The sequence below is a fragment of the Oryctolagus cuniculus genome, chromosome 13 (assembly GCF_051225735.1).
Source record: "Oryctolagus cuniculus isolate XC-2025 breed Fujian yellow rabbit chromosome 13, ASM5122573v1, whole genome shotgun sequence".
Taxonomy (NCBI): domain Eukaryota; kingdom Metazoa; phylum Chordata; class Mammalia; order Lagomorpha; family Leporidae; genus Oryctolagus; species Oryctolagus cuniculus.
Window position 1 is genome coordinate 99,072,881 of NC_142879.1, and position 27,517 is coordinate 99,100,397.

The window sequence follows — 27,517 nt, forward strand, 5'->3', positions numbered from 1 at the left end:
TAACAGCAGGCGGCCAACACAGGTGCACGTGCAGCTACCAATTCTCCCGCCATCGGTACTAATGATCTGTACGTCACTGCTGGTTAAGACTCACGGACACGTGCAGTGTGTCACACACCACGTTAAGCTCTGTAAGTCCATTCTTGCATTCGACCTTCACCCAAGCACGAAATCATGAAAGGTCCTCACAAAGTTTGTGCAAAGTGCTTATTATGAGGAAAACTGTGCAGTATTCCAGACATTTTTTTAACATCAAAACAGACTTATCTCTTAATTCTACTTTTCCATGATATCTTTAGAGTCTCCTTTTCAGATAAGAAAACCAAAGCTTAGGCTAAAATTATGCATACGATCTCAAAGCAAAAAACTGATACGGGATCTATAGTGAGGTCTGTGGAGTCTGGCTTCTAGACTGTTCCCGCAGCTAATGAAGAATTAATTGTGCAACCATTTAGTGAAGAATTGATTATACAACCATGTAACTACAGTTGTATGTATGTATGGAGAAACAGAGCGAGGTGTATTCAGAAAGCATAATGAACCTGGTGAGAAACAAAATACACCATAGTTGCCTTTACATCAAAACTGAGTATGCGGATTTAGAAGATAGTGTGTACAAAATCAGGGTGTTTGCGTTCTGGTGACACTACCACAAGTGACTGTTGTTAATGTTTGCCTTTAATGTGAATTTAAAAGTGATTATTTATTAAAGCACACATCTCGCTAAAATACATCTTTACGCTTGGAACCTAGTTTTTATTCGTTCTTATTTAGAATTTTACTCCTGCTGTCAGTGGAAGGTTGATCCGTTCATGATATTTAAAAGGTAGCCCCTACAAGCTCCTACTGAATGTTTCCCTTCCTCTCTGTCCGCCCCGTCCGTCCAGGTGGCGCTGGTGTTCCCTAACAACGACCCAGCTGCGTTCATGGTGGCCTTCTACGGCTGCCTGCTGGCTGAAGTGGTTCCCGTGCCCATCGAAGTCCCACTCACGAGAAAGGTAAGACTTGTGACTCCTTAAAGCCCGTTAGAGGAAAACCAGCAGGCTCAGTCGCAGCTGAACGTGCTATTATTAGCGAAGAATGTGCAGATGGCAGTTATTAAAATGGCTTTTCATCTCAGCTGGATATGGATCAAGAGGTGCTGAAACTCCGCACTGGTTTTTCTCAGTTAGCTCTGCAAAGGGAAACGTTATTAACACACACAGCATGGCTTAACCGTAGGATGCACACCTTCCCAGAGGTGGCGCTTGAGTTCATCCTGCCCCAGAACATTGCCAGATAATCTCACTCAATGAAGGAGTGTCTCGTCTCTTGTCATCAAATATGCTAGAAATCTGGGTAACTGATAATTTTAAATATATATATATATGTATATATTTTGCACTGTAGCTTAGCTTTTGTTCAAATGTCTGGACATTATAAAATCCCAGGTTTGTCTGTGACTTGTCAGATCTTTTTCTGTACTTAAGATAAATAATGCTATTATAATTATGGTTTAGTCCAGTGTAAAGAAATTAATATTGTACATACACCATACATTAACGTAAATGTCTTTGTGTGTATGTGTATACACACACATATATATAATTTGTTCATCTATAATAAGGGGTTATAGTAACTTTAAGAAAGAAATATAAAGGGAGAAGTCTCTAATGGAGTTACTATTGCTGATTACTGGGGAAAGATGGTCTGAGACTAGAAAGGCGGTGTTGCCACCAGCCAAGAGGAGGGATGACAGAGAGCCACGCCGATGGCCTGCCTTGGACCCACCCTGAAGTTATCCAGGCTTCCTTTGGTACACCTTCAGTGAGGAACCTGGGCGGGATACCTCCTGGAGCTCCAGGACGCAGCGACTGCGTGTCACTCAGGCTGTCCAGTCTCCAGTTGGTCCTCAGGGCTACTCTGACACTAACATGTATTGGCTCTGTGTTTAAGAGAAACCTGCCGCTGCCTCTCAGACCGCAGCGTGGACAACTCTGTTTCCTGGGCTTGTGCAAGTTGTATGATGGCATTTCAGCTCTCATCCTCCAATGGGATACAGGGAACATGGGCTCCTTCTGAAAATGGAGAGGAGAGAGGATTCCTAGTTGAATTTCCCATGTGTGAAACCAAGGGGTCCCATCCTGGGCTTCCTTCCTTGTGCAGGTTCCAGGCAGGGCCGTGGGTGACCTCTGAAGGGGAGAGATTCCTGGATAGCCCCTGACCTCAGAGCTCACTCAGGCAGGGGTGGGAGCCGTGCTGCTTCTCTGCCTGACGGAGAGCCATGGTGGATGCAGGAGTAGCAGCCAGCCCTCCAGGTGTGCATTAGAGGCCAGGAAAGTGCTTCCTTGTCCCCCTGAGCTCTGTGTGGGGTACAGAAAAATAGAGCCATTTGGGGATTTACTAAGGATCTCAGCCACGCCCTCCTAAGGTGATCTTCCAGCAAAAGAGTCAACGCTGGCCTTGACATTTAATTATACATATATATATATATAAACATATATACCTATATGCATGTATGCATATGTAATAAAAACTGTGTGTGTTAGATATGCATAATATAGTTACATGCCTCCTCTTTAGTTGATGTTTCCCTGGGTAAGTGGGTAGAGACTCCATGGGAATTTAAACAAAACAAAACAAAACAGACCCTACTCCAAGACTGTGAGTTCCAGGCTCAAAAACCTCTGTTTCCTAGGCAGTGGTTTACTGGCGATGGAGAAACTGGTGCACTAATGGGCCTGTGGAGACTGGATCTCAGCCAAACCCATGCCAAAACATCACTGTCGTCGTTAGCGGTGACTCTTCTCCTCACTACACGTTCACCTTAGATTTTTCCATTTTAAACATTTAGCCTGCTGGGCCCCAAACTGGAGCACATTTGCATAGGGAAAGCATTTGAATGAAGCGGCCAGGGAGGTGGTTTTCCCAAAGCATGGTCTGCCACATTCTGGCGGGTGGAAACAGAGCAGGAAAACAGCCCCAGGTGGTCATCTGAGGGCCAGGAGGCATTTCACTGCAGCACGTTCTACAGGTACTTTCTTTCTTTCTTTCTTTTTTGTTTTGTTTTTTTTTGTTTGTTTGTTTGTTTTTTTGTTTTTTTTTTTTGTTTTGTTTTGTTTTTGTTTTTTTGTAACAGGCAGAGTGGACAGTGAGAGAGAGAGACAGAGAGAAAGGTCTTCCTTTGCCGTTGGTTCACCCTCCAATGGCCGCCGCGGCTGCCATTGAAGGCAGGAGCCAGGTACTTTTCCTGGTCTCCCATGGGGTGCAGGGCCCAAGCACTTGGGCCATCCTCCACTGCACTCCCTGGCCACAACAGCGAGCTGGCCTGGAAGAGGGGCAACCGGGACAGAATCCGGTGCCCCAACCGGGACTAGAACCCGGGGTGCCGGCGCTGCAGACGGAGGATTAGCCTATTGAGGTGTGGCGCTGGCCACTGCAGGTACTTTCAAATCATGAGGAGCCTGTGGCATCCTCTCTCCTAGAGAACAGAAGCTGTTTAAGTGTGCGAGGAACCTTTGTAAGGGTGTGCAGAAAGAAACTACAGCAGCAGTAATGGAAGGAAGGGGAAAGCCATATTCTGTCCCGCAAGGTCCCAGCGGTCCCCCTTGGCTGAGGGGATCCTGTGTGCCTGATGCCTGGGGCAAGGTTGGCCTGGGATATGTGACATCTCCGAGGGCACTGTGGTTGGCGGGTGGGCAGCACAGTCGAAGGAGTACAGAATGGCATCGTCACCTGGGGCTGAGATTTCTCACAAGCTGGGAAGCCAGCTGTCCTGGACCTTACACTCCAGCCGTCCCCTCCCCAGGATTCAAGTGGTTGGGCCTTACTCGCTGGCCGTGGTGTTTTTTTGTTTTGTTTTTAATTTATTTGACAGACAGAGTTAGACAGTGAGAGAGAGAGACAGAGAGAAAGGTCTTCCTCCCGTTGGTTCACCCCCCAAATGGCTGCTATGGCCGGAGCTACCCCAATCCGAAGCCAGGAGCCAGGTGCTTCCTCCTGGTCTCCCATGCGGGTGCAGGAGCCCAAGCATCTGGGCCATCCTCCACTGCCCTCCCGGGCCACAGCAGAGAGCTGGACTGGAAGAGGAGGAAGCACCTGGCTCCTGGCTTGGGATTGGCGTAGCTCCGGCCAGAGTAGCCATTTGGGGGTGAACCAACGGGAGGAAGACCTTTCTCTCTCTCTCTCTCTCGCTCGCTATCTAACTCTATCTGTCAAATAAATAAAAATAAAAAATCTGTGCTAAAGCAATCACATATCAGAATTATAGGGAAGTGCCAAATAATTTCAGCAAAGCAGAGAGATCCTCCCCAAGAGACAGAATCTCTCAGGTCTAAAAACACTGTGGCTTTTGTTAAACAGTGGTTTTTTTTTTTAATTGACAAATCATAATTATATATAATTAAGCAGAGAGTGTGAATCTTTCATATGTGTGTACCATCTAGAATGATGGAACCCAGCTGATTAGCATATCCATCATCTGGGTTAACTGTCATTTTTTTTTTTTTTGGTGAGACATTTGAAATGTACCCTTAGTTATTTTGAAATGTATTTGAGTTTGTGGAAAAATGGTGTTAAAAGCTATTTTGTCATAAAAACATCTTGAAATCCATGCATAAAGGAGTCTTCAGTACATTTTTTGGGAAATGCATGGGTTTCAAAAGTTTGTGCACCAAAATAAACTTCTGGTTCCATTGTCCACGGACTTTTTGATGCACCCTCACATAATCCATGTTTATTGAATGCAGTCACCCTGCAGTGCAGTAGACCTCAGCAGTGGTCCTCCTGTTTATCTGAAATTCATACCCTTCAACCAACAACCCTGCACTCCTTCCAACCCCACCCACTCCCTCAGCCTCAGTAGCAACCACTTTACTTCCAAACCTAAGACATCAGCTTTCTTAGATTCCACGAAGTAAGAGCACACGATCTTTGTCACTCTGTGCCTGACTTAGGTTGCTTAGTGTGAGGTCGTCCAGGTCCATCCATCCTGTGACAAATGACAGGATTTCCTTTTTAAGGCCGAACAGTACTTCATTGTGTATATGCATTGTGTTTTCTGTATCCATCCCATTGATGGACACTGCAGTTGACTCTGTATCTTTGCTGTTACAAATACTGCTGCCTCGAACGTGGGAGTATGGCTATTTCTTTCCCATGCCAACTCTAATTTCTTGGCATATATACCCAGCACTTGGATTGCCGGGTCAGGTGGTGATTCTGGTTTTGTGGGGAGCTTCTCCACCGTTTTCCACAATGGCTACACTAATTTTTACAATACCACCAACAGTATACGAGGAGTCCCTTTTTCCACGTCCTTGTCAACACTTCCATCTTTCTGATAAAAACCATTCGAAAATGTGTGACGTGGTATGTCATTGTGGTTTTAATTTGCATTTCCATAATAATTAATGATGCTGAGTAGTTGTGTTTTTCCTTAATACTTGTTGGCCATTTTTTATGTCTTCCCTTGAGAAATGAGACTTTAGAATACAGTAGTTTACTGATCTTAGATAACTTATTTTTTGCTGGAAGGGTCTGTCGACAGACGGAATTCAGAGTGGGATAAGGTGAGCATGTAAGTGTGGGTGAGGACGTAAGATCACCCCTGATGTTTCTGCTGTCTCCACCTTCCACAGCCTCTAGAATTGTGTTCAGTTAAAGGCCCTAATGAGAACCGAAGTTTCTGAATCCTAAATGTTGCTTAATGAACCTAACGATGTGATTTAGTTCCCACGTACATTTATTTATTCTCAAATTCTTGAGGAGAGAGGAACAAGTTTTTTTTAATATAAGGAATTTTTTATCTTTTAAAAGTATGTGTGTGAAAGGCAGAGAAACAGAGAGAACTCCCATCTGCTGATACTGTGAACCCTTACTTGTCTGCATCTGCATCAGGCCAAAACCAGGAAGCCAGAAACACGGTGTACTTAACAGGAATTGAATCGCTCCAGCCACCACCTGCTGCATCCCTGGAGTTAGGAGCCAGAGCTGGGATTCAAACCCAGGCGCGATAGTGTGGGTTACAGGAATCTCTACCACTAGGCTAAATGCCTGCTCAATCACTTAAAGGATTTATAGTAGGAGAAATTGGTGTTGCTTGGATTATTGGGTTGGGCAGGGGGATGAGAGAGAGAGAGCTAATCATGCATGTGTTGAACAGGACTTAGGTGGTCCCTGTGGATCCAGAAAACACCTGTCACCATTTCTTAAGGTGACTAAACCTGTCCTTAACACCCACACCTATCAGAAGAGTGCATTTGTCACCCTGAAAGGTAGGCTGGGCCAGAGTTTTCCTCGCAGGTCCCAAGACTGTGGCACAAGGGAGTCAGGATGGAAAGTGAGGTAGGTACAGAGAACCAGCCAGGCTGTCAGGGTAGGGGGTTGGAGGGTATGTGTTCTGAGGATAACAAGATAGAGCTGGTCATCCAGTGGAGTTAGAGACCCCCAAGCCTGAGCTTTCTGCTAAACTCAGACAGCAGGTCAGCCACAGGAAGTCAGCAGTACCTGAGCGGTTCTGTCTGCAGGAAAAAAACCATGGATTGCTTCTCTAGGACTCTAACAGGTTGTTCATTTGTTTTCAAGTATCCTACTAAAGTGAAATTTGTTGCATATTTATGATGTTACATGAATAGTTACATGATTCTTCCTCCAGAGCCAGTTTGGTAGACAAAATTGGTAGAGAGCTAGAGACCATGGGAACCAGAAGGGGAGGGGGAGTTGAGGACCTCGTTACTTGTTACTTGAGGAGGTGTTAAGAAGGAAATGAGGGGACTGCTCCAGGGAGGATATCCTTTCAGCTAATGGAAGTATCTGTACATAAACTGCCATAAGGGATGCATCTTCCCATGTACGTAAGTGTGGAAATGCGCACGTTTCTGTGCCTACTCATGTGTGAATGTCGGTGTACACGTGTGTGCTTATGTATGCACGTATATCTCATGTGCGTGTGTCACGTGTGTATGCATGTACACATGCTTGTGTGCACATGTGTGAGTGATGATAGCTGGTCGATGAGGCCAAATGACTTGAACATTGAAAATTGTTGACACTCGTCCATGGGCACGTGGGATTTCTTTCTCCTTTTCTCTTTGAAGTTTTCCATTATAAGTACATGTTTAAATGGCAAAATAGGTTAATTAACCATTATATCTTGGCATTGCTAAGGAAAAGTTCCTGTGTCACTTTCCTTGGTTACATGACCATAATCATCTTTTAAACGCATCTGTCCACGGTGTATTTTGCATTGATTCTGCAAAGTAGTGCATTTATGATCCATTTCTCCATTACATCTTTCCATTATTGTCTTATACCATCTATTGTGAGAGTTCACAGCCTATTGATTTGGCAACACCACAAATCCAAATTGAGCTCATGGGAGGTGATTATGTTAGGATTGTTCAGGAGAGAACCCTTTTGTGAATGACTGGTAGTTTTGACTGAAAGACCTGGGGGAGGAGTTAGGTGAATGGTGATCGAGTGTCATATCCATTCTGGATATGTGATAACCCAAGAAGTTACTGCTAGAGAGACTTTATACAAGAAGTTTTCCGCAAAGTAGCATAATCAGACTTGAATGAGGGTACATCAGAAAATTGTAGAAAAAATGCAATTAAAGTGTACATTGATTCTGGTGTGGAAAATTTGGACGTCCACGTGTCATGTTTCATGGTAAACTTGTTACAGACTCTTTTGTATACGCTGGATAAAGAACATCAGTGAGAGAAAGGTTTCTGCTGGGATTTGCAGTAGCTTTCTGAAGCGCCAAGAATGAATCACTAATGAGACTTTAGTAGTTGAATTGATCATTGGTGGTCCTTGGTGTACGATACCTCAAAGGAGACAGGGGTGGCACAAGCATGCCCCCAGCCACTTTTTGCTGAGAAGGAACCTGCATGCTGGAAATAGAAGTGACCCTTCATGGGAAAGCATATGGAAAATGATGTTGAGGTCAGAGTTTGTGTCCCAGGAGAGTTTATTTTATTCATGTTCTCTTGAGATGTAGCAACTGTTTCCCTGACATAGCCTCTAGCACAGCCATACAGAGGCAGATATTGCCTTTCCAAGGACGAGACTGAGACCCGGGGGACTATGGGAGACCGTTGCCACTAGCATGGGCATAGCTCTTCGCGTCGAGGCAAGCGTGCTCAGGGTGCTGTCCACATGTCCCCGAGGGTGTGTGAGTGCGTGTGTAGATAATGTCTCCTGGTGGGGCCCATACCGACACAGGTTTTCAGCGTCAGAGGAGGCAAGAGCTACTCCAAGAGCACTGATGAAAGTAGACACAGGACCCACCCTGAAGAGCTGGCGACTGAGCCCCCAGGAGGGACAAAAGAGGAGGCGCAGGTGTGAGGGCCACACTCACACCAACTGCAGCCTCGTCTCCGTAGTCCCTCTTCTTCCTGCGTGGCTTCTATCCTATTGTTCTCTGGATTGAATCATGTGCAGATATCAAGACAGGGTTCAGGGGGAGCTGAGGCTCCAGCTGGCCAGCAGCCCCCTGTTCAGTGTTAGGCCCTCTTGTCAGTGTCTCTGTGGAGACCTGTACACCGCTGTGAGTAACTGACCCCAGCCGCTCCTCATTGTGTAGACAGGTGCGGTGTGTGCCTCCTGTCTCAACCCAGTGCTTCCCCGCTCAGCAAAGAGCTGGCCTCCTGCTGCTAAGCTGCCGGCCTCCCTCACCTCTGCAGAGTAGCTACATTTGCTAACAGCATGTTCAGGTTCACAGTGCAATACCTGATGATGGCTCAACTTGAAAACGCATTGTTGGAGAGTAGAATGCCACATGGAAGTCCCCAGAAAGAGTTCAGTCCCCATCTCCCAAGCCTCAGACCTCTTGTCCCCTTGCAGCGTTGCACTGAGTATGTAGGTTTGTTCGTTGGACTTAAATGCCTAAAAACTGTTATAATTTTTGGAGTTTTAACACTGCTTAATTTAGCCAAGGGCAAGCACTGCACTTCCTATGGTTTTCCTTTAACAAGCCATGGACTGGCAGACCAGCTGGGCCTTCTGGTCTACCCACAGCTCCCGAGATGTGCATGGGTTCACACTCTGGGTTCCTGCAGGGCCATCTGGGAAATAAAGAGATGACTCATTCACTACAACATAGTATTTTTTATTTTTAAGTTCTAGGAATTCTAGCTACTTTAAGGCTTTCATTTTATTTTCTGAATCAAACTATTGCAAAGCAGCCCTGCTGGTGTGACTGGTGGGAGGAAAGGAAGTGCTATGAGCTAGCTTGGCAGCTCGTCTGTCATCTTGTGGCGGGGCCCTGGGTGTACTGGGTGATAAAGCTCGCATTGGCTGTCCAGTTCCCGTGGCCGCTTCAGCCCAGGAGAGCCCCAGCTGCAGTATCTACTCAGAGGCGACATTCCAGAATCCATGGTGGCAGCTTGGACGCTTCCTGTCCTTCGCGTCTTCAGAGCTGCTGTCCTCCAGGGGTGGCCCATTTTCTTATGTGTCAGGTACTTCGTTGAGTGAACACACTGAGAGTAATGAAGAGGTAGTAGGGACTTCATCAACCCCTGCTTCTTTGGTCTTTGAGCGCGTTAAGTCTGTGCACTTGGTATTAGTGTATCAGGTACAAAGTGTTTTCCTGGACATTTTCTGTTCATCACAGAAAAATAAGTATGCCTTATAGTTTGCTGAATTGGAGGGAAATTTAATAACCTCCTTGTAATGAGACCTACTGCGTGCCAGCCACCTGCTTGTAAGCCCTATACACACGTTCTTCTAACTTACCCCTTGCTACCCGCCTATGAGATGGCTGTTCCTTTTTACCCCCATTTTGCAGGTCAGGAAACTGAGGCCAAGCAGGCTAACTAATGGTAACACAGCTAGCAAGCAGCCCTGAATTGCTAGTTGTTCAAGAAGAGAGAAGGGGCTTGGGGAGGTTAGTTCTTGTCCCCAATACCTAAGGCTAGGCAGTGTCTCTGCCAGCGACTGAGCAGTCTCTTGAGTTCTTAACTCTTCTCTCTTCTTTTTCACCCTCTCTCAGGATGCAGGAAGCCAGCAGATAGGTTTCTTGCTTGGAAGCTGTGGAGTTACTGTAGCCTTGACTAGCGATGCTTGTCATAAAGGACTACCAAAAAGCCCAACAGGAGAGATCCCACAGTTTAAAGGTACGACAAAGAGTGAGCCTTGAGAGCTGGCTTCCTTCTCCTGAGGCCTTTCTGTTGGAAGACTGGCTCTTTCTTCACTTCTGGGGGGGCCGTGCATCAGGTCCAAGAAGCAGGTCTTTTCACTTGTTAATGTCTCCGCTGATGCACCCCAGGCTCGCAGCCTGTGGGGTGAATTGAGTGCTCCTTTGTTGGTATTGCTTTGGACTTGATGGAATACAGAAGCATCAGAAATTCGGTCCAGGCTGAAGTGTGGTTTGCAAGCGAGCCACTAGAGAGAAAGTTCCTACAGACCTGTTTTCTGGGTAATCCTTACTTAACGGGAATTTGTCATTTATTTCCAAGGCTGGCCAAAGCTACTGTGGTTTGTCACAGAGTCAAAACATCTCTCTAAACCTCCTCGAGACTGGTTCCCACACATTAAAGATGCAAATAACGACACTGCTTATATTGAGGTGAGTCAGACATGGTCTCCTGCCAGACCCGGGTGTGTATCTGGGGGATTCACGTGCATTTCTGGGAGTTCCTAACTAGCTAGCTCGAAAGGCCGGACGTGGCCCAGGGTTTTGCCCCTCAGAACCACTTTTATGTGCGTTTTCTGTCTCCTCTCAGTATAAGACATGCAAGGACGGAAGCGTGCTAGGTGTGACTGTCACGAGGATCGCACTGCTGACACACTGCCAGGCGCTCACACAGGCGTGTGGCTACACGGAAGGTGAGACCAGCCCCCTCCACTGAAACCGGGACTCTGGGGGACCTTGGTTCTGCGTGATGCCACCTAATGGAGAGACCAGGCTGTGCTATTCCTACTAGGAGAATCTTGTTACGTTCCAGCCCAGCTCGGTTTCATGGTCGTGAATTAGTGCATTATCCCCAGCTGCCATAATAAAGGCCCAGGGCCTGGGAGGCTGAAACAAGGGCCGTTTACCTCCGTGGCGCTCTGGAAGCTCTGGGTATCTTGGATGAGGGCTCCTGCAGGCTGGGGTCATGCATGATGAGCTGCCCTTCCTGGCTTGCATGCGGTCACCTTCTTTATCCCACACAGCCTTTTCCCAGTGTGTGCTCAGGGAGACTGGGGGTTCTCACGTCCTTGTTCTAAGGATGCAAACCCTCACTGAACATTAATTGCCGCCTTAAGGGTCCTGTCTCCGAATACAGTCACCTTGCAGGGGTTAGAGCTTCGCTGTATGGATTCAGGTTGAGGGCACGTGCTCTGGGTCACAGTGGTTAATGCCAAGGCTGGTCATCCCCAGCTGCACGTGAGTATGACTTAGGAAGCTTTTTTAAAAAGAAAAAAAAAAAATGCCCCTGCTTTATCCTGTCCCTGCCAGCACTGAATTGGACACAGAAAATGTTAAAGCAAATTCCCTTTAAGACTCCTGGCTTCTTGTCCATGTGGGGACCTGAGGGAGCCATTAGTGGCATATGCCATTCTACTTTAGGATAAAACACTCTTCCATTTTTCCAGTTTCTGTCCTTTCCGCTCCCTTGTCTTTGGCTCCCTTTTTAAGGAAGATGCATCTGCCTCATGGAATATTCTGATAAATGTTTAGTCCGTGGGCATTTTCACACTTGGGGACACATCACCTCTGATCCTCAGTACCCTGTTTGTCACAACCTCCTGACCTGTGTTCCTTGCCCTAACGAAGTCCCAGGGCTGATGTTTGCCTGAGCATGCTTATCTTGAAAGTCCATCTGTATTCTTTGAAAGAGGAGCAAGGGACATGATCTTAAGCCTGGGGTTGAACATCATCAGAAGGAACATGTGCAAACACAGCGTGTGGCACTAACAAATGCCCAGGGCAGTGAGCAGCAGCAGGGTTGGTGCCCATGTATGTAGGTGTGACTTCAAAATAACTTCAGTAAGGCTGGCAGCCAGCTCTATAGATTGGCTTCCAGGTTCCATTGTAATAACTTTTTAATCGTATATTTTTAATGTGCTCTGTCGTGCACACAAATGCCCTTGCCCCCTTATCATTCGGACACCACCCTTCAAGACCTCTAATGGAGCAGCAGAGGCCCCTGTTGACCAAGAACTGTCTTCCTGCTGCAAATGCTAGACACGCCTCCTTTTCCTGGGAAACACACCAAGGGGGAGTGAAAGTTTTAAAAAATAATAATAATAAAGAAAACAGCAGGGAAAGGGAAAGAAATCTAAAAGGAAAAGGAATAAGACATTTGTTAAGTGATGGTATGTAGATCTGTCTCTGTTACTTTATGTGTCAGAATATTCTAGAAACACTCACCAAAGCCTGGCCAGCACCTCTATATAGACCTGACTGGAAGCTGCAGAACTTCTACAAAGAGAGAGTGAAATGATGATTTACCGAGCTCCACTGTGTCCCAGTGAAGTGATGTCGGATTTTCCTTACACTGTGATTTGTGCTACTCTGCTATGACTAAAAATCTGTTGACTTTTTTTTTTTTTTTTTTTTTGGTATAGCTGAAACCATTGTGAATGTATTGGATTTCAAGAAGGACGTGGGGCTGTGGCATGGCATCCTAACAGTAAGTGAGGCTCTTTCCTCCCCTTGCCTTGCTGGTTCTGTGCGTACGTGAATGAGTTTAATATCAGAGTTCCACTATGACGTCTATAAGTATCAGCTCGGATTCTCCTTCTCTGTATACCTGCCTCCTTGTTTACCGCTGGTGTGTGGGTCTGTTCGTTGATTTCAGAGCGTCATGAACATGATGCACGTCATCAGTATCCCGTACTCGCTAATGAAAGTGAACCCCCTGTCCTGGATCCAGAAAGTCTGCCAGTATAAAGGTTGGTCTCCACCATGACTCCTGGTGACAAATGAAACATTACCCGCCACCCCCCATTAATTGGGATTTCAGTTTCAGACAGTCTTACAGCGGCATATGTTAACTTACTTCTGCTTCTCTTTTTAGCCAAAGTGGCTTGTGTGAAATCCAGGGATATGCATTGGGCATTAGTAGCACACAGAGATCAAAGAGATATCAACCTCTCCTCTCTCCGAATGTTAATTGTGGCAGATGGAGCAAATCCGTGTAAGTGAAGGGTCTGTTGCCAACTTGAGACAGGCAGACTGTGGAGGTCCATTCTTTGTGCTCTGAGTTTTCCTTCTCTAATCTTTATCTCAGCTAATGAGTTGGCTCAAAATAACATTACTCACCCTAGCTTACTGGAATGGCGTGATGGTTCAGAACAAAGCTTTTACAGGTGCACAGCCCTGGGTTGGGGGATATCCTGATTTTACAGAGGATCGTACATTTTTAATCCTTCTTTCCTCGTCTGTAAAATGGTGCCTGAGATGGAAAGTTTTATGGGATGAAATGAAGTAATAGCTCGGTATGATCAAGAAATATCAGCTATTTTGTGATCTATGTATAGTTTTGTTGATCAGCAAGTTAATGTGTCATTATCAAATCATGTGATAAAAAGAGAATAAATTAGCCCTTTCACAGAATATTATTTATGTTCCTTGAGAAATGTTTTAGTCAGCTCAGAATAACAACTCAGCTCGCTTGTTCTTTTGACAAGAGTATATAAAGCCAGAGGCAAAGTAAATGAATGAAAGTGAATGAGATGATGTTTCTGATGACATTTGTAAGCCTGCAGTGTATGTATTTGTAATTTCAACCAGCAGTTACTTTCCTGGTGTCTGATAAGCCAAAGCAGGCCTCTAAGAAGATAGCTTGGTTTTATGAATGGCTCTTTCATTTATAAAATAATCCCATTATTCAGGAGCTAATGAACAACTGTTTATGACTCATAACTCCACAGAAAAACAACTTGCCTAAAGCAAGGTAGATTAGTGTTTGAAAATAGTTTGGCTTCCAAGTAGTAGTTTGATCTCATCATTCAGCCATAACAGAGGGATGTTTTCTTCATTTAGTGATGTTTATATTTCTTTAACTTGGAACTTGCAAACTGCAAATACTGGGACAGGTCTCAGAAAAGCCATTAAAGTAATTTCATCAATCAACGGAAGACTCTTAAATGTAGAATTTGCATTTTTTAGATTATGGAGTTCTGTGAGTTTGTCATCTTTCGCTGTAACATAAATAATAAATTGTGTTAAATGACATATATTTCCATGCTGCTGAACTCCATTCGTGTCTAAATCCTAACTTCAGAACTGTTTTATGAAATCAGTCACGGTGTTGCAGCTGTCTGATTATTGTCCCTCTTTCACTCTAGGGTCTATTTCTTCTTGCGATGCATTTCTCAACGTCTTCCAAAGCAAAGGCCTTCGGCAGGAGGTCATCTGTCCTTGTGCCAGCTCGCCAGAGGCCCTGACTGTGGCCATCCGGAGGTACGGGGTTGCATCCGTTAAAATAGATGGCCTAGAGAGCGTTCCTGTTAATCAGCCAACAGAGAGCTGGAAATCCTAACTGTTAGGCTTAGTGTGAGAGTGAAAACATGACTTAACCTTTCAAAGTTGAGCCTGTTTCTCTCTTACGTGCAAGAGTGGGTTCTTTTGAATAGTCTGGATTCATTGGTTAGAGAAATACTTCTCATGCTAGAAAGTTTCACTGTGATTCCTAAATGGGACTTTGTCTAATGGTACAAGGAGCAGTAATTTCTCATCTTGGTAGGTTACTCAAATTTTCGTTTACTTTTATTTTTTCTTATTATTTAATTTTCATGTTTAATTTTTATTTTTTGTTCATAGAGCAAATGTTGGATGATGGGAGGTTTTTATAATCAGCTGTGTGACCTTTGATACGTAATTTTTGTTGTGATCCTCAATTTCTGCCCTCTGAAATGCTGTGCTTTTAAAACACTGGTCTCTTAGCTTTTGAGCAGCTAGATGGTGCGAGAAACAGCTCTCAGGTCTGTGATAACCAGATGTCCTACAGTCTGGCATCGGGTTTCCTGGGGTGGCTTTTGCTGGGGTCAGCGTTACTCCAAACATACCTGATCCATAGTTCTTGGGAAGGACGTAGTTGTGGGGGTGTGCGAAGCATTCTGCCGGAATGAAAAGATGAGCAGCGTTCAGCACAGTCAGTAGTCACAAAAATAGGTACTAGAAAGGCCTTTCTGATCATCGTCAGCCGGAACTGGCAGTCCTGTTCCCTTCAGCTCTCGGGTAGCAACTCTAACGCACGAAACAAAGGTGTGCATCATCTGGTTATTTGAGACTTATAACACAACTTGTTTTCCATGTCACTGACTTCAGCATCTAATCACATTTTGTGTAGCACAGATGTATTCCATTGTAAGGAGGCATGACGTGGAAAAGCCTTGTACAGAGTTCTGCTCTGTGTTCCTGAAGGATGGCGCTTTCCGAAACTATTCACCAGAAGGATTTCCCTAAATAAGAAAACTGATCTTTTGGATGTTTGTTAATGGAATATTAATTAGATTGCCTGACTAGCAGGCTGAGAAATTGAGAGACTTTAAAGTATCAGAAACCACTTTTAATTTGGACTAAGCCAGAAATTAAAAGCATCACATCGTTTAAATTGATTTTAAGTTGATGATGAAAAATGGTACCATTAGCCCAGCATCTAATCTTCATTTTTCAAAAGGACCATACTGTTACCCTAATAAAAGGAGGCTGTCTGTGAATGATCTTCTGACATCCATGTTTGGCCTTGGAGTTTTATCAGCCCTGGTTGTATTAGCAGATTTACTATCACAAGTGTGTTCTTATGAGTTTTAAGTTAGGCCTAATTTGAGCACCTAAGAGCAGATACCAAGAATCTGGAACCCCAGGAAGCTAACTCTGGGGACTTGAGTGTCAGGAGTCCAGGTCTGAGACCCGCCTGGCCAGCGGTTGGACATATGACCCTAAGCAAGGCACTTACTGGGTAGGGCCTGAATTTCTTCTACCAAAAAAATGAGGGGATTAGATTCAGGAATCTCCAAATTCCCATCCCCCTGAATATGTGTACAATCCCACAGCTGTGCTAATTAGTACTGGTGCCACAGATAATTCGCAAAATAAGCAAAAACCCGTGCTGAAAACCCAGAGTTCCTGTGATCAAACGATTCACTCATTTGCTTTTCCTGAAAATATGCTATCTGAGGCCAATAAGGCAAGCAGCACGGATTCTGTCGGAGTCAACTTACAAAGGGAAAAGGGACAAGCAGAGAATTTGTGATATCCTCCCTTTAAAAAAATTTTTTTTTAAGAAAAACCACTTCAGTTAAAAGATTAAAAATTCAGGTCCAATCATCAGCGAATTCAGTGGCAGCTAGTGACTGAGTGTGTCTGGCGTGGGCTGAGAGACTCAAGCATAAAAGCAGCAGACAAGCCGGTGCCGCGGCTCATGAGGCTAATCCTCCGCCTTGCGGCGCCGGCACACCAGGTTCCAGTCCCGGTCGGGGCGCCGGATTCTGTCCCGGTTGCCCCTCTTCCAGGCCAGCTCTCTGCTGTGGCCCGGGAGTACAATGGAGGATGGCCCAAGTGCTTGGGCCCTGCACCCCATGGGAGACCAGGAGAAGCACCTGGCTCCTGCCATCGGATCAGCGCAGTGCGCCACCCGCAGCGCGCCAGCCGTGGTGGCCATTGGAGGGTGAACCAACAGCAAAGGAAGACCTTTCTCTCTGTCTCTCTCTCTCTCACTGTCCACTCTGCCTTTTAAAAAAATAAAAAAAAAAAAAAGCAGCAGACAAATCTGATCCGCATGGGAGTAAGTATGTGTAGTTTGAGTCCATAAAATCATACATGAACTTGGAATGGTAGTTTCATATTTTCATTGAAGGCATAACCCTCCCTTTCAGGAATAGGCTGGTTGTGTTGAACTTCTTCCAGAGATTGAAATTACTGTCAGGCAAGGGTATTAAATGTGTTATTTGTATCATAGCTGATAAACTGACTTTTGCACAGAGTACCTTCTGCAGGGAGACCCTCAGCGTGCATCTGCTCATCCTCTGGCTTCCTTCACTCTTGACCACAACCTGGTGCCCACTGTTGCACCCCAGAGCTATCATCAGTTGCTTCCCAAATGACCAGCAGGAAAACCAGGCACGAGGGTGGAAAAAGTAGACACAAATAACCAGAACCCTTGCCAAGAACCTCCTATGTTCTGACCTGTTAGCGTGGGTGACCATAAATGAACGAAACCTAGTTCAGGGTGGTGAGTCAGTCATCATAGGCCTGAGATGTCGTAAAGGTCATTGCCAGAAAGGGACCTCACTCATTGGTCTCAGACTACACGTTTGTTTTTATGACCGAGTGTTTTTAAATAGTGTTAACCAGGCAGAAAATGAAATATGAGCTCTCCATGGCAGAATTCTTGCCAAGTGGCTTCATTGGAAAAGTCCTACCTCGCTTGTGTAAATTCAGCTTGCTTTTTCTTTTTTTTCTGAAGTTGAACTGTCTTTAACAATAATGGGCTGAGATTGGAAAGATTTGTGAGTGGGAGAATCGAGGTGTCGGTCTATATATGGCCACTTCAGAAAGTTTGTGGGAAAACGAAATTAAAAGATGATGCAGACTTACCATGAACTTGGCCTTACTCATGTATTCCTGAGCTGGTTTTACTTCAGACATTGCATGATCCTCAAAAATGTAATTTGTCTACTTGGTGGTCAGCTAGCACTTGGCTTTTCTTGTATTTTACAACTGGGTCCGCTCTTGGACTCCTGTCAGTCAAGTTCATAGCCGTGGTTACCACAGGATCTTCCCCAAATATGCCAGGCTGCGCTTGCCTCTTGCTTCCTGGGTGCTTGGAGACTGGCATCACAGGGAGTTAGAGTAGCCGGAAACAGTTACTATCATAATCTCTCTAGATTTAAAATACCCACAGAAAGGAGAAAATAGTGTGTAAGTATAAAAATATAATTCTAAGTATGTAATGTAATAGTGTAACTTCTTACCAGGATACCAATTCTCATCCAGGCACGTAGATTCCACAGTACACATTGTCCTGTGGTCTCTGGAAGTGGAGTAAAAGATTAGACCCAATCCTTGTGTTCAGTGAGCATGTGGAGTGATTACGAAGTAACAACTCAAGCTATCTTGTGCACATTTCAGATAATATTACTGCTTACTTGATTGTCTCAAATGAAGGAAAATCATCTAAAGGTTTTGCAAAACCAGTTTCTGCCAGCAAGCTGGGACTACATTGCTTCCACTAAAAATCCAATTGATAGAATTTTTTTTATCAATGATTTGGCTTCATTTTTTTTTTCAGAGTCACATGGAATTTTGTTGAGTGACTACAGAATGAGAACAGTGAAGTGGCATCTTAGGAAGTTGCCGCACATGTTCTCCTTTAGGAATCCTTGTATTTCCCTTCTTGGTTATCAAGGCTGTGCCTCTACCACTTGGCTTCCCTCTCACCCAGATATGTGCAGCTTAGAGAGGGAGGGCCTGCCTCCCTTCCATTGCTCCTGATCACACTGTCCACGTCTGACCACCATAGTCCAAGGCAGGGCCTCCTCAGTGCTGGGGCCTTTCCCTAAAACTCTGCCCAGAGTCCCTTCTTGTTGTTCCCAACAGAAGTGGAAATCTGCTAGAAGATTGTGGTTGCATGTGAGCCCCAACGATCCGATAGAGCCCCATACCTATGGCCCTTTGCAGCATTTCCATAACCATCACAGAACAGGAAAATGAACAGAGGTGCGTTTTATCAGCCAGTCTTGTCTTCAAGAGCATTTGATTAAGAAAAATATATGAGGAGCCTTCAAAAAGTGCACAGAAAATGTGTATCATGAAAAAATCATGCATGGATTTCTTAAATTTCTGCACAAAAGTGAACTTTGAATTCCATGTTTCCATGAAGTTCTTTTGTATATGGAGCTCAGACCTGGTAGGAAGCTACAGAATATCAAGCAGCCAGTCTCCCTTCCCCCACAGCTCCTCTGTGTGCATGCCCAGGTAACATTCTTCATGGGAAGTATACGCCATCTCCCCTTGGGCTCTCACAGGTTGGAGAAGTGTCCTCTGCAGTGGTCTCTGCCCCATTAAGGGATGTGCCATAGCTTTCTTGTTCTTTCCTTTTCCCTGTCTGCCTCTCTCTCTCTTGTTCCCTATTTTTGTTTTTTTCATTTATTCAGCAAACTTTTTTTTTTTTTTTTTTTGTCTACTTCTCAAGTTTACCAGGCCTGGTCTGTAGACAGACAGTGAGAAAAGAGCGTATCAGCGGTCCATGAGATACAGGAAAAGATAAAATTTGATACCAATAAAATTTTACCTCTTGGTTTTGCTAGGTAAAAAAAAAGAGTAGGATCCCCTCTTTTTGTGTGTGAAATTTCCTTGGAGTACATCCACACCCCTGTGCTGACAAGTTGCCTATAGTACAGAAACCCATGTGGCCCACAAGGCCAAGTATATTTCTTTTCTGGCCCTCTCTTGGGAACGTTTGCCTAATGCTTCCAAACCAAAAAAGTGAACTATCTTAATTTAAAACTCCTAGCTCTAAGTGCTGCTGTCAGATTCTGAATAAACTGGAGAAAGTCCATTTCTTTCCTCATATGCCATTGATCAGAAGGCAAGATGGTTTAATGGTAGATACCTCTTTCAGTGAAAAAGCAAATACCATACAATCAAAAGGCGTGGCAGTCACATAAAGAAATGCGTCTCTTTCAGTTTTGTGAACCCGTGGTCTGTAATGTTAGCTCCGAAGCTTGTTTTTCAAGCTCCGAGGGAATGTTCTTTCCTTGTTGGCTCATCTGAGCATTTCTCGGTATGTCTGTTCCTAAATCTAGCTACTTTTTCTCCTAGAGGAATCAAAGTTTACCCAGCCATATCCTGTCTTCATCTCTGTCCTCATTCCCTCCCTGTCCTGTGCCTCTGCCTAATCTTTTAAACATCTAAAGGCATGGACGTTGGCTATTCGCTGAAGTCTAGACGTATTGATGAGACATAAACCTACCTAAGATGACCTTGGCCTACTTACCACAGGACTCCTGCAGCCACATCTCACCTATTCTGTGAGAGTAAACTCCGGTCCCTACCTGTTAACGCATCCTGTGTGTCCCAAGGCCACATTTGATGTCAGTTAATGATCACATCACTACTTCCATTTTGCACCTGCATAAAATAAGGAAAGACCCTAAAAAAAAATATACAGGCAATGGACCAGTTTGGTTGTGTGTTTTTTTTTTTTTTTTTTTTTTTTTTTTTTTTTTTTTGGACAGGCAGAGTGGACAGTGAGAGAGACAGAGACAGAGAGAAAGGTCTTCCTTTTGCCGTTGGTTCACCCTCAATTGCCGCTGCAGCCGGCGCGCTGCGGCCAGCACACTGCGCTGATCCGATGGCAGGAGCCAGGTACTTCTCCTGGTCTCCCATGGGGTGCAGGGCCCAAGCACTTGGGCCATCCTCCACTGCACTCCCTGGCCACAGCAGAGAGCTGGCCTGGAAGAGGGACAACCGGGACAGAATCCGGCACCCCGACCGGGACTAGAACCCAGTGTGCTGGCACCGCTAGGTGGAGGATTAGCCTAGTGAGCCACGGCGCCAGCCCGGACCAGTTCTAATTCCAAGCCATGGTTGTTGACTTTGTGGTTTGGGTCTGACAGTTCAAGGATTCATAATCTTAACAGTCTGAAGCTTTCTGAACATTGACTTGATGCCACCAGTGGAAAATTCTACACCTGACCTCATGTGATGGATTATAGACAAAATATAGACGTATAACATGGTTTATTCAGCCTTCCCGAGGGAAGAAAGCTCTCCCAAGCCCCCTTTAGCTGGGATATCTTTTCTGTGTACAGTTTTCCCCAGATAATCATACCCACAAAAGGTAATGGAAAGGCATGTGTGCAGGCCAGCTGCATCAACAGCAGGTCACCCACAGTACCACACTTGGGGCCAAGACCTTCACGTATTACTACTTTGGTTTTTGCTGATCCTTTAATATGTGGTATTGCCAATATGCCTATGGGTGCATAAGAAAAAGAAGAAGCATTTATGTTCATCTGTAACACAGAAAGTCAAGCTATTGGAGAACGTGGATAGTAGCAAAAGTATGGAAACATCTCACAGAACACTATGCTATGGGAATGACCACCCCATGTGATCTGGAGAGACAGAAAGATAAACTGTTGAAGTTCCATATTGAAAATGATGAACAGAAGGTAACAAAAATTAGAAACTGCATAAATACATGGTTATAACAATGAAGGTCATAACCATGTCTTCAAAGAATGTTGTACAGAATACATGCCCTTCACGGTGCACTGATCATGAAGTAAGCTAAGACCTAGCCTGATGAACTGAAAACCCAAGAGAACCATGACTATCCAACAGGCTAGTGGCAGAAATTTTACACAAAGACATGGCAATGCATTTTATAGATCTGGTAATAGTGCCTGCTGACCCCAAAACAGTAGAGAAATATATTAACAAGTTTGTTGTGATCATTACTTAGGATGAAATGTCACTGTTGTGGGCATGCAGCTCCAGAAATGACACTGGCTGTAGTTGATGAGACTGCCCGTGGCAGTTGTTAATGCCAAGTTCAGAATAACTGCCAGGGCATGCTCTTGTAGCAGGCACATGGAAGAATCAACTGGCGGTGATAGGCAAAAAGCTTGTGTCCTTGCTTCTTTAAACTAGTGAATTTCATGATAGGACATTATTCTGGTAACAAAAAGGCAGGGGTCACCAAGGACATCTTTTTTGATTGGCCTCACAATTTTGTAGCAGTGGCTCATACTCACTTTGAGAAAGCTGAACTGGCTGCTGACTGCAAGATTGGTTATTCCTTGACTACTGTCCTGCCCATTCTCCAGCTGACATCCTTATCAAAAACATGTATGCTGTGTATTTTCTCCCAAGTGTGACTTCATTAATTCAGCCACACTACTAGGATGTCCTTAAATCAATGAGGAGTAAATACAGAAGCACTTCAGCAAATGGCATGAAGAGAGGCACGGATGTAGGAGGTTTTCAAAAAGGAGTTTAGCAAGAAGGATGCTATCCATATACGCTGCCGCCAGTGCTTGGAACACAGTGACAAAAGACACATTTGTTCAGTGAATATGATCAGCCAGGTAGTGACTGATTCCATGGGTAAACTGAGAAAAACATAAAATCTGGAATCTTTACACATGTCAAGGAGTCGATCAGTAAACTGGAAGAGGTGGATTTTGAAGTTTTTTTACATCAGTAAAGAGCCTCCAGTTGTGGATTCATTGACCACTGACCACTGACAAAGGGGTTCTGAGTCACGGGTTCCATGCTGACGCACATGCTGAAGATGATGTTGTTAACACGGCAAGAGAAAGTGCCCGTAGACAGCATGGTGAACGTGTGTGATGGGCTTATTGAAGGACTACAGCAACATGCATTCATAACAGAGCAGGCACAAAACAAAGGGGCTTCTAAGACAAAACCGCTGTTAATGGGCGGATGACTCTGGAGGAAACCTGGATTCCCACCAGGTGTCCTCCCCTGCCCTTCCTGAGTCAGTCCAGAATCCTTGATGACCCCTTACTCAGTGGCAGGACCTGCACAAGGCCCTTTGCGTCCTGCCCTGCTTGCCTCCTGAATGCCTGACAAGCCTCCGCCCATTCTCTGCTCCTCCCTCTGTCTGGAGTACCCCCTCCACCAGATGGCCAGCACGTCCCCTGTCATGGCCGTGCACCTGAGCCACCCATTGGAAAATGCAGTGCACTTGGGGCCACGTTGTAGTGCAGTAGGTTGAGCTGCTGCCTGTGAAGCTGGCATCCCTGTTGGAGTGCCGGTTTGAGTCCCAGCAGCTCTTTTGATCCAGCTTCCTGCTAGTGTGCTTGGGAAAGCAGTGGATGGTGACCCAAGTGCTTAGGTTTCTGCCACCCATTTGGAGAACCTTAATGGAGTCCCTGGCTCCTGGCTGTTGCAGCCATTTGGGAAGTGAACTGGTAGATGGAGGTCCTCTCTCTCTCTCTCTCTCGCTCATCCGGAGAAAGTGGTGATGAGAGAGAATGTGAGCGAGCAGGTGGAGGTCTTTGGCAGCAACCTGAGGTGGATTCTCAGTGATGCTCCAAGTGGCAGGGGACAAAGACCTCATTCCATTCCGGAGCAGTGAACTCTGGAGTGAACCGATGCAGGAAGCCTGCTTCCAGGCAGACTTTCCAGGGCAGTGTGTGCACATTTTCTGTATTGTTACATGCACAACTATGGAGAAACTGACCACAGCACAGGCCAAAATAATGAGGGTGCATCACTAGGCTAATCCTCCGCCTTGCGGCGCCGGCACACCGGGTTCTAGTCCCGGTTGGGGCGCCGGATTCTGTCCCAGTTGCCCCTCTTCCAGGCCAGCTCTCTGCTGTGGCCAGGGAGTGCAGTGGAGGATGGCCCAAGTGCTTGGGCCCTGCACCCCATGGGAGACCAGGAGAAGCACCTGGCTCCTGCCATTGGATCAGCGTGGTGCGCCGGCCCAGCCCGCCAGCCGCCGCGGCCATTGGAGGGTGAACCAATGGCAAAGGAAGACCTTTCTCTCTGTCTCTCTCTCTCTCACTGTCCACTCTGCCTGTCAAAAAAAAAAAAAAAAATGAGGGTGCGACGTGTCTTCCACCATCTCGCCTGGCTTGGTAGGCATGGACGTTGATGTCCCCACCACAGTCTGCGGTCAGGAGGAATGGTCACTCGGGTTGCAGCTCGCCTCCCGTCAGCCCCTCCCCAGGACCACTTACTTCCCTGGGCCTCTCAAATGTGCCAGGTTTCTGATTGACATCATCTGTCAGATTCAAGAACAAACTGAGGGACAGAAAAGGGTAAAGTTACAATGTGAATATCCTAAGCTGAATTAGGAGTAACAGTGTGATGGAACTTACAAATAGCACTTAACTCAAGGCTTCCTGTTGTATTGGTTTCCTTGGGTCTTGATCACATTCCTGTCTTAGCAAGACAGGTGCTATCTCTTTATTTAACTATTACTTATATTTAAATTGTTGAATGCTGGGGGTTCCATGAAAAGATAATTTTTATAATTAACTATTACACTTTGATTCTCTAAGTGCCTGGAGGTGACTTAAGGTGACAACTCTTTCAGTGGTGAATATCTTTAGGAGAGAAAGGAATGCTAGTCTTTAATTTAGAATCTATTGTTTCATTGTCTATATTTGTGTCCATTTTCTTGTAAATTTGATAACAGCTGGCACACTTGCATTTTTATCAACTTACTCTTCTTGGGGTTGTTTTCTTTAATATGCAAATATAAGAAAAATTTTCCTGTATGCTGGTGTTTCATGTGAATTACTATGTTCCACAGAAAGGTTGGGACAAATTCTCATTTTTGGAAAATGAGCCAATGCATGTAAACTCATATTATGTTTTATCTTACGTGCTTACTTTGTTCCTGACACATACTTGAAGACTTGAGGTGCAGTTTTAATGCATAAGAAATCAAAGGCCAGAATATTAAGTCAAAAAATATAACTTCAGTGTATTCTATAAAGGTGTTTTAAATGGGAATCTGAGGAAGCTATTTTGCAGATTTTGGTGTAAACAAACAAAAAAAATGGATGTTTTCTTAAATGACCTTGTAAAGTCTAATGTGGGAGGCATTATAACTCTTGTTTTATTTTCCACTTAGAATTTTTACAGGGAAAAAGCCCACAAGTGTTTGGGTGTTAAATTTTGCTATTCTGTTGCAGAGAGTGGCCTATAGGAGATGAGTTACCCCTCATTTGAAAGGTTTGAGAATTGACATTTCCGTCACATTGTGAAGCATTCGTGTGCCGTGTTTTAATAACCTTCCAGGGACAGTTTGTTCTGCCCTGATAATGAAAACGAGATTGAACTTCCAGTAAACAGCTCAGTGCCGTCGATCGCTTGCTTGGCTTCCAGTCTACTTAATTAAAAAAATGATAGTCAATTATCTCTGGTAATCAGTGAAGATAAAATTGCGGATGCATTTGTTCACTATTTGTGGACCTTTAGCCCTTTCTAGAACATCTATCACTTTGTGGTTCTCTGTTAGATTCCCCAGCTGCATCTACATTTTTTTTTTCTATGTGAAAGCTACTCAGATGGCCTGGGGGCTTGGACCATGGTTGCCATAGAGCTGTGCATAGACACCTGTGCCCATGAATGAAGCTTCCCAGGCGGTTTAGGGTCAGGTCCATCTGCAGCACCAGGCTTGATGGGGTGGTGCCCATGGCCTTGAGGTTTATTACTACCCTAACATCACTTCTCTTGAAAGCAACACAGAATGCTTCTCTCACCAAAGAGACTGCATTGGAAAAGCAGTCAGTGAAGCCACCAGGATCCCACTTGATAAATGGGCAGCATGCAGAGGTACTTCCACTGTACCTCTGGGGTACAGTGGGCACACTGGGGACTGTGGGGAGCAGATTGGCGTGGGGAGTAGGCTGGGGCACAAGGCTTCGGGGAGAGTGTGTCTTCTAGCTGTGCAGCGGAGACTTCTAGAGGCAGGTCCTTGTTAGGGCTAGCCCCGTCAGCATTGCCCTCAGAAAAGAACCTTTCTCCAAAACAGAATAACCAGTGTTTGTTGTAGGATGTTTGAGGGTTTTTTTTTTTAAGAACATGAATCAGAGAACTTGATGAGCAGGGTTGAGAGACACACCCATCTTCGTATGTGTCCTTCAAGCATGTCTGTGTGCATGTCCACCTCCTTGTGGGTCAGCCAGGTGGTGGCAAGAAGCTACGCATGCAGTTCCGAGGTGAAGTCTGCTCTGACTTCCTATGTAATCTCTGTTTTCACGCAGTGCTGTGATTTAGGGATGTCCCCGAGAATTCTTGCATTAGAAACCTAATCCCCAGAATAGCCAAGGCCTTTGAGAGGTAAATTAGCAATAGATACGGTCAGTAGGGTGCACCCTCCAGATAGCATGCATGGCTTTATGAGAAGAGGAAGGGAGATTCCGGCTAGCATGCCTGCTATGTGGGCACTGATGCCCACTGCCAGGACGTGCAGCAGGAAGCCCCTCCCCGAGGCGCTGGCTCCGTAGTGGTGGACTTCCCAGCCTCCGGAATCCCGAGCTCAGTGAACTCTGCTCTCCGTGAAGTACCCAGTCTGTAATATTCAGTTACAGCAACAGAAAACCGACCAAGACAGCAAGCATTTGCAGGGCTTTTTTTTTTTTTTTTTTTTTTTTCCTGTTCAAAACTGTCACCCCTGCGTAATAGTCTCGGTGTTTCCTTTTTCTGTCAAGACTAGTTGTAGAATGGGGACTATTGCAGAAATAATGTATCTGTTATGCCTAAACTCATCAGTAAATTTACAGAAAGTGGGAAAATTAAAAAATGATACCAAGCAGCTATTTTCTGGTTTCAAGAAGCCCCTGGTTTGCCTAATATTTAAGACTGTTTTCATCTCTAGAATACATGATGGAATGGATTTTTCTAAAGCTACATTGTGATAGTGCACTAAAATATTTTTTGGCTTTTAAAATAGTACCTTTTAAATTAAGTATTTCAGTAACATAGATGCTTTAGCAATGAATTGGTAATAAGTTTATAAAATAATAATAATTAAATTGGTAATTCCAGAGAATAACAAAGATACCACCTTGTCACCACAATCATTTTACGTTTCTTGGAAGTTCCTAACAAAGGAATTAGAAATCTGAGAGAAAACCAAGCGAAAAGACATCCAAAGGGAGAAACTACACTATCAAATGCCCATATGGTATTGAAATTAAATGTTTTTTTTTTTACTTTTTAATTTTAATTTTAATTAATTTCTAACAGATTCAGTATGATTTGTAGATACAAGTCTGAGAATGTAATGATGTTCCCCTCCTCCCTCCCTTTCTTGCCCCTCTTTCCTTCTACCTTTCTGTCATTTTTAGTTTTTGAGATAACATTTTAAATTTACATTATAGTAAAAAGGCTTACTACTTCATTGAATAAGAAATTAACTAGTAAGAAGCAAAAAGACCTTAGTTCAGTGGGTATATAGACAACATCTGTAAACAATAATAAAAAGTATAAATGACCATTTCACCCGTATCCAGTTTTTTTGTCAATTAATAATTCACAATTTCTTTCAAGAAATAGAACCAATGACAATGTGACATCTGAATATTTCCCATGTGGTTATAAGATAACAATTCGTTTAGATAGTAAGCCATTTCCTCTCAACAGTTCATTCACAGGAATAATTTTAAGCAGATTGTAATGCAAATAATTAAATATTACATTTTTTTACTTTATTATTTAACACAGATCAGGAAAATATATATTTGTTGTTGGGGGACTAGCTTATTTAACCAAGTATAATGGTTTCCAGGTATATCCATTTTGTTGTAAAAGACAAGATTCTGTCCTTTGTTACAGCTGAGTAATATTCCACAGTGTTTGTATACCACATTTTGTTTATCAGTTGATGAGCATCAGTGTTAATTCCATATCTCAGCTATTGTGAATTGAGCCACAATTAACATATGGGTACAAACAACTCTTTCATATGCTAATTTCACTTGGTTTGAGTAAATTCCCAGGAGTGGGATGGCTGAGTCTTATGGTAGATCTATTTTCAGCTTTCTGAGGAATATTCATACTGTCTTCCACAATGGCTGTACAAGTCTGCATTCCCACCAACAC

The 27,517-nt window shown here is 44.5% G+C and overlaps 1 protein-coding gene across 4 annotated transcripts in view; it reads left to right on the forward strand.

Annotated features, from left to right (window-relative positions):
* The window catches only part of DIP2C (DIP2 acetate--CoA ligase C (putative)), a 488,945-nt gene that overhangs the window by 350,727 nt on the left and 110,701 nt on the right, over nt 1–27,517 (forward strand). For all 4 annotated transcript variants that reach the window (XM_008249365.5, XM_008249366.5, XM_008249368.5 and 1 more), the window contains 8 exons: nt 888–998; nt 9,977–10,100; nt 10,443–10,552; nt 10,710–10,812; nt 12,541–12,605; nt 12,774–12,867; nt 12,993–13,112; nt 14,266–14,380. In XM_008249365.5, coding sequence (XP_008247587.1) covers nt 888–998; nt 9,977–10,100; nt 10,443–10,552; nt 10,710–10,812; nt 12,541–12,605; nt 12,774–12,867; nt 12,993–13,112; nt 14,266–14,380 — 842 coding nt within the window. The remainder of the gene's footprint in view (nt 1–887; nt 999–9,976; nt 10,101–10,442; nt 10,553–10,709; nt 10,813–12,540; nt 12,606–12,773; nt 12,868–12,992; nt 13,113–14,265; nt 14,381–27,517) is intronic.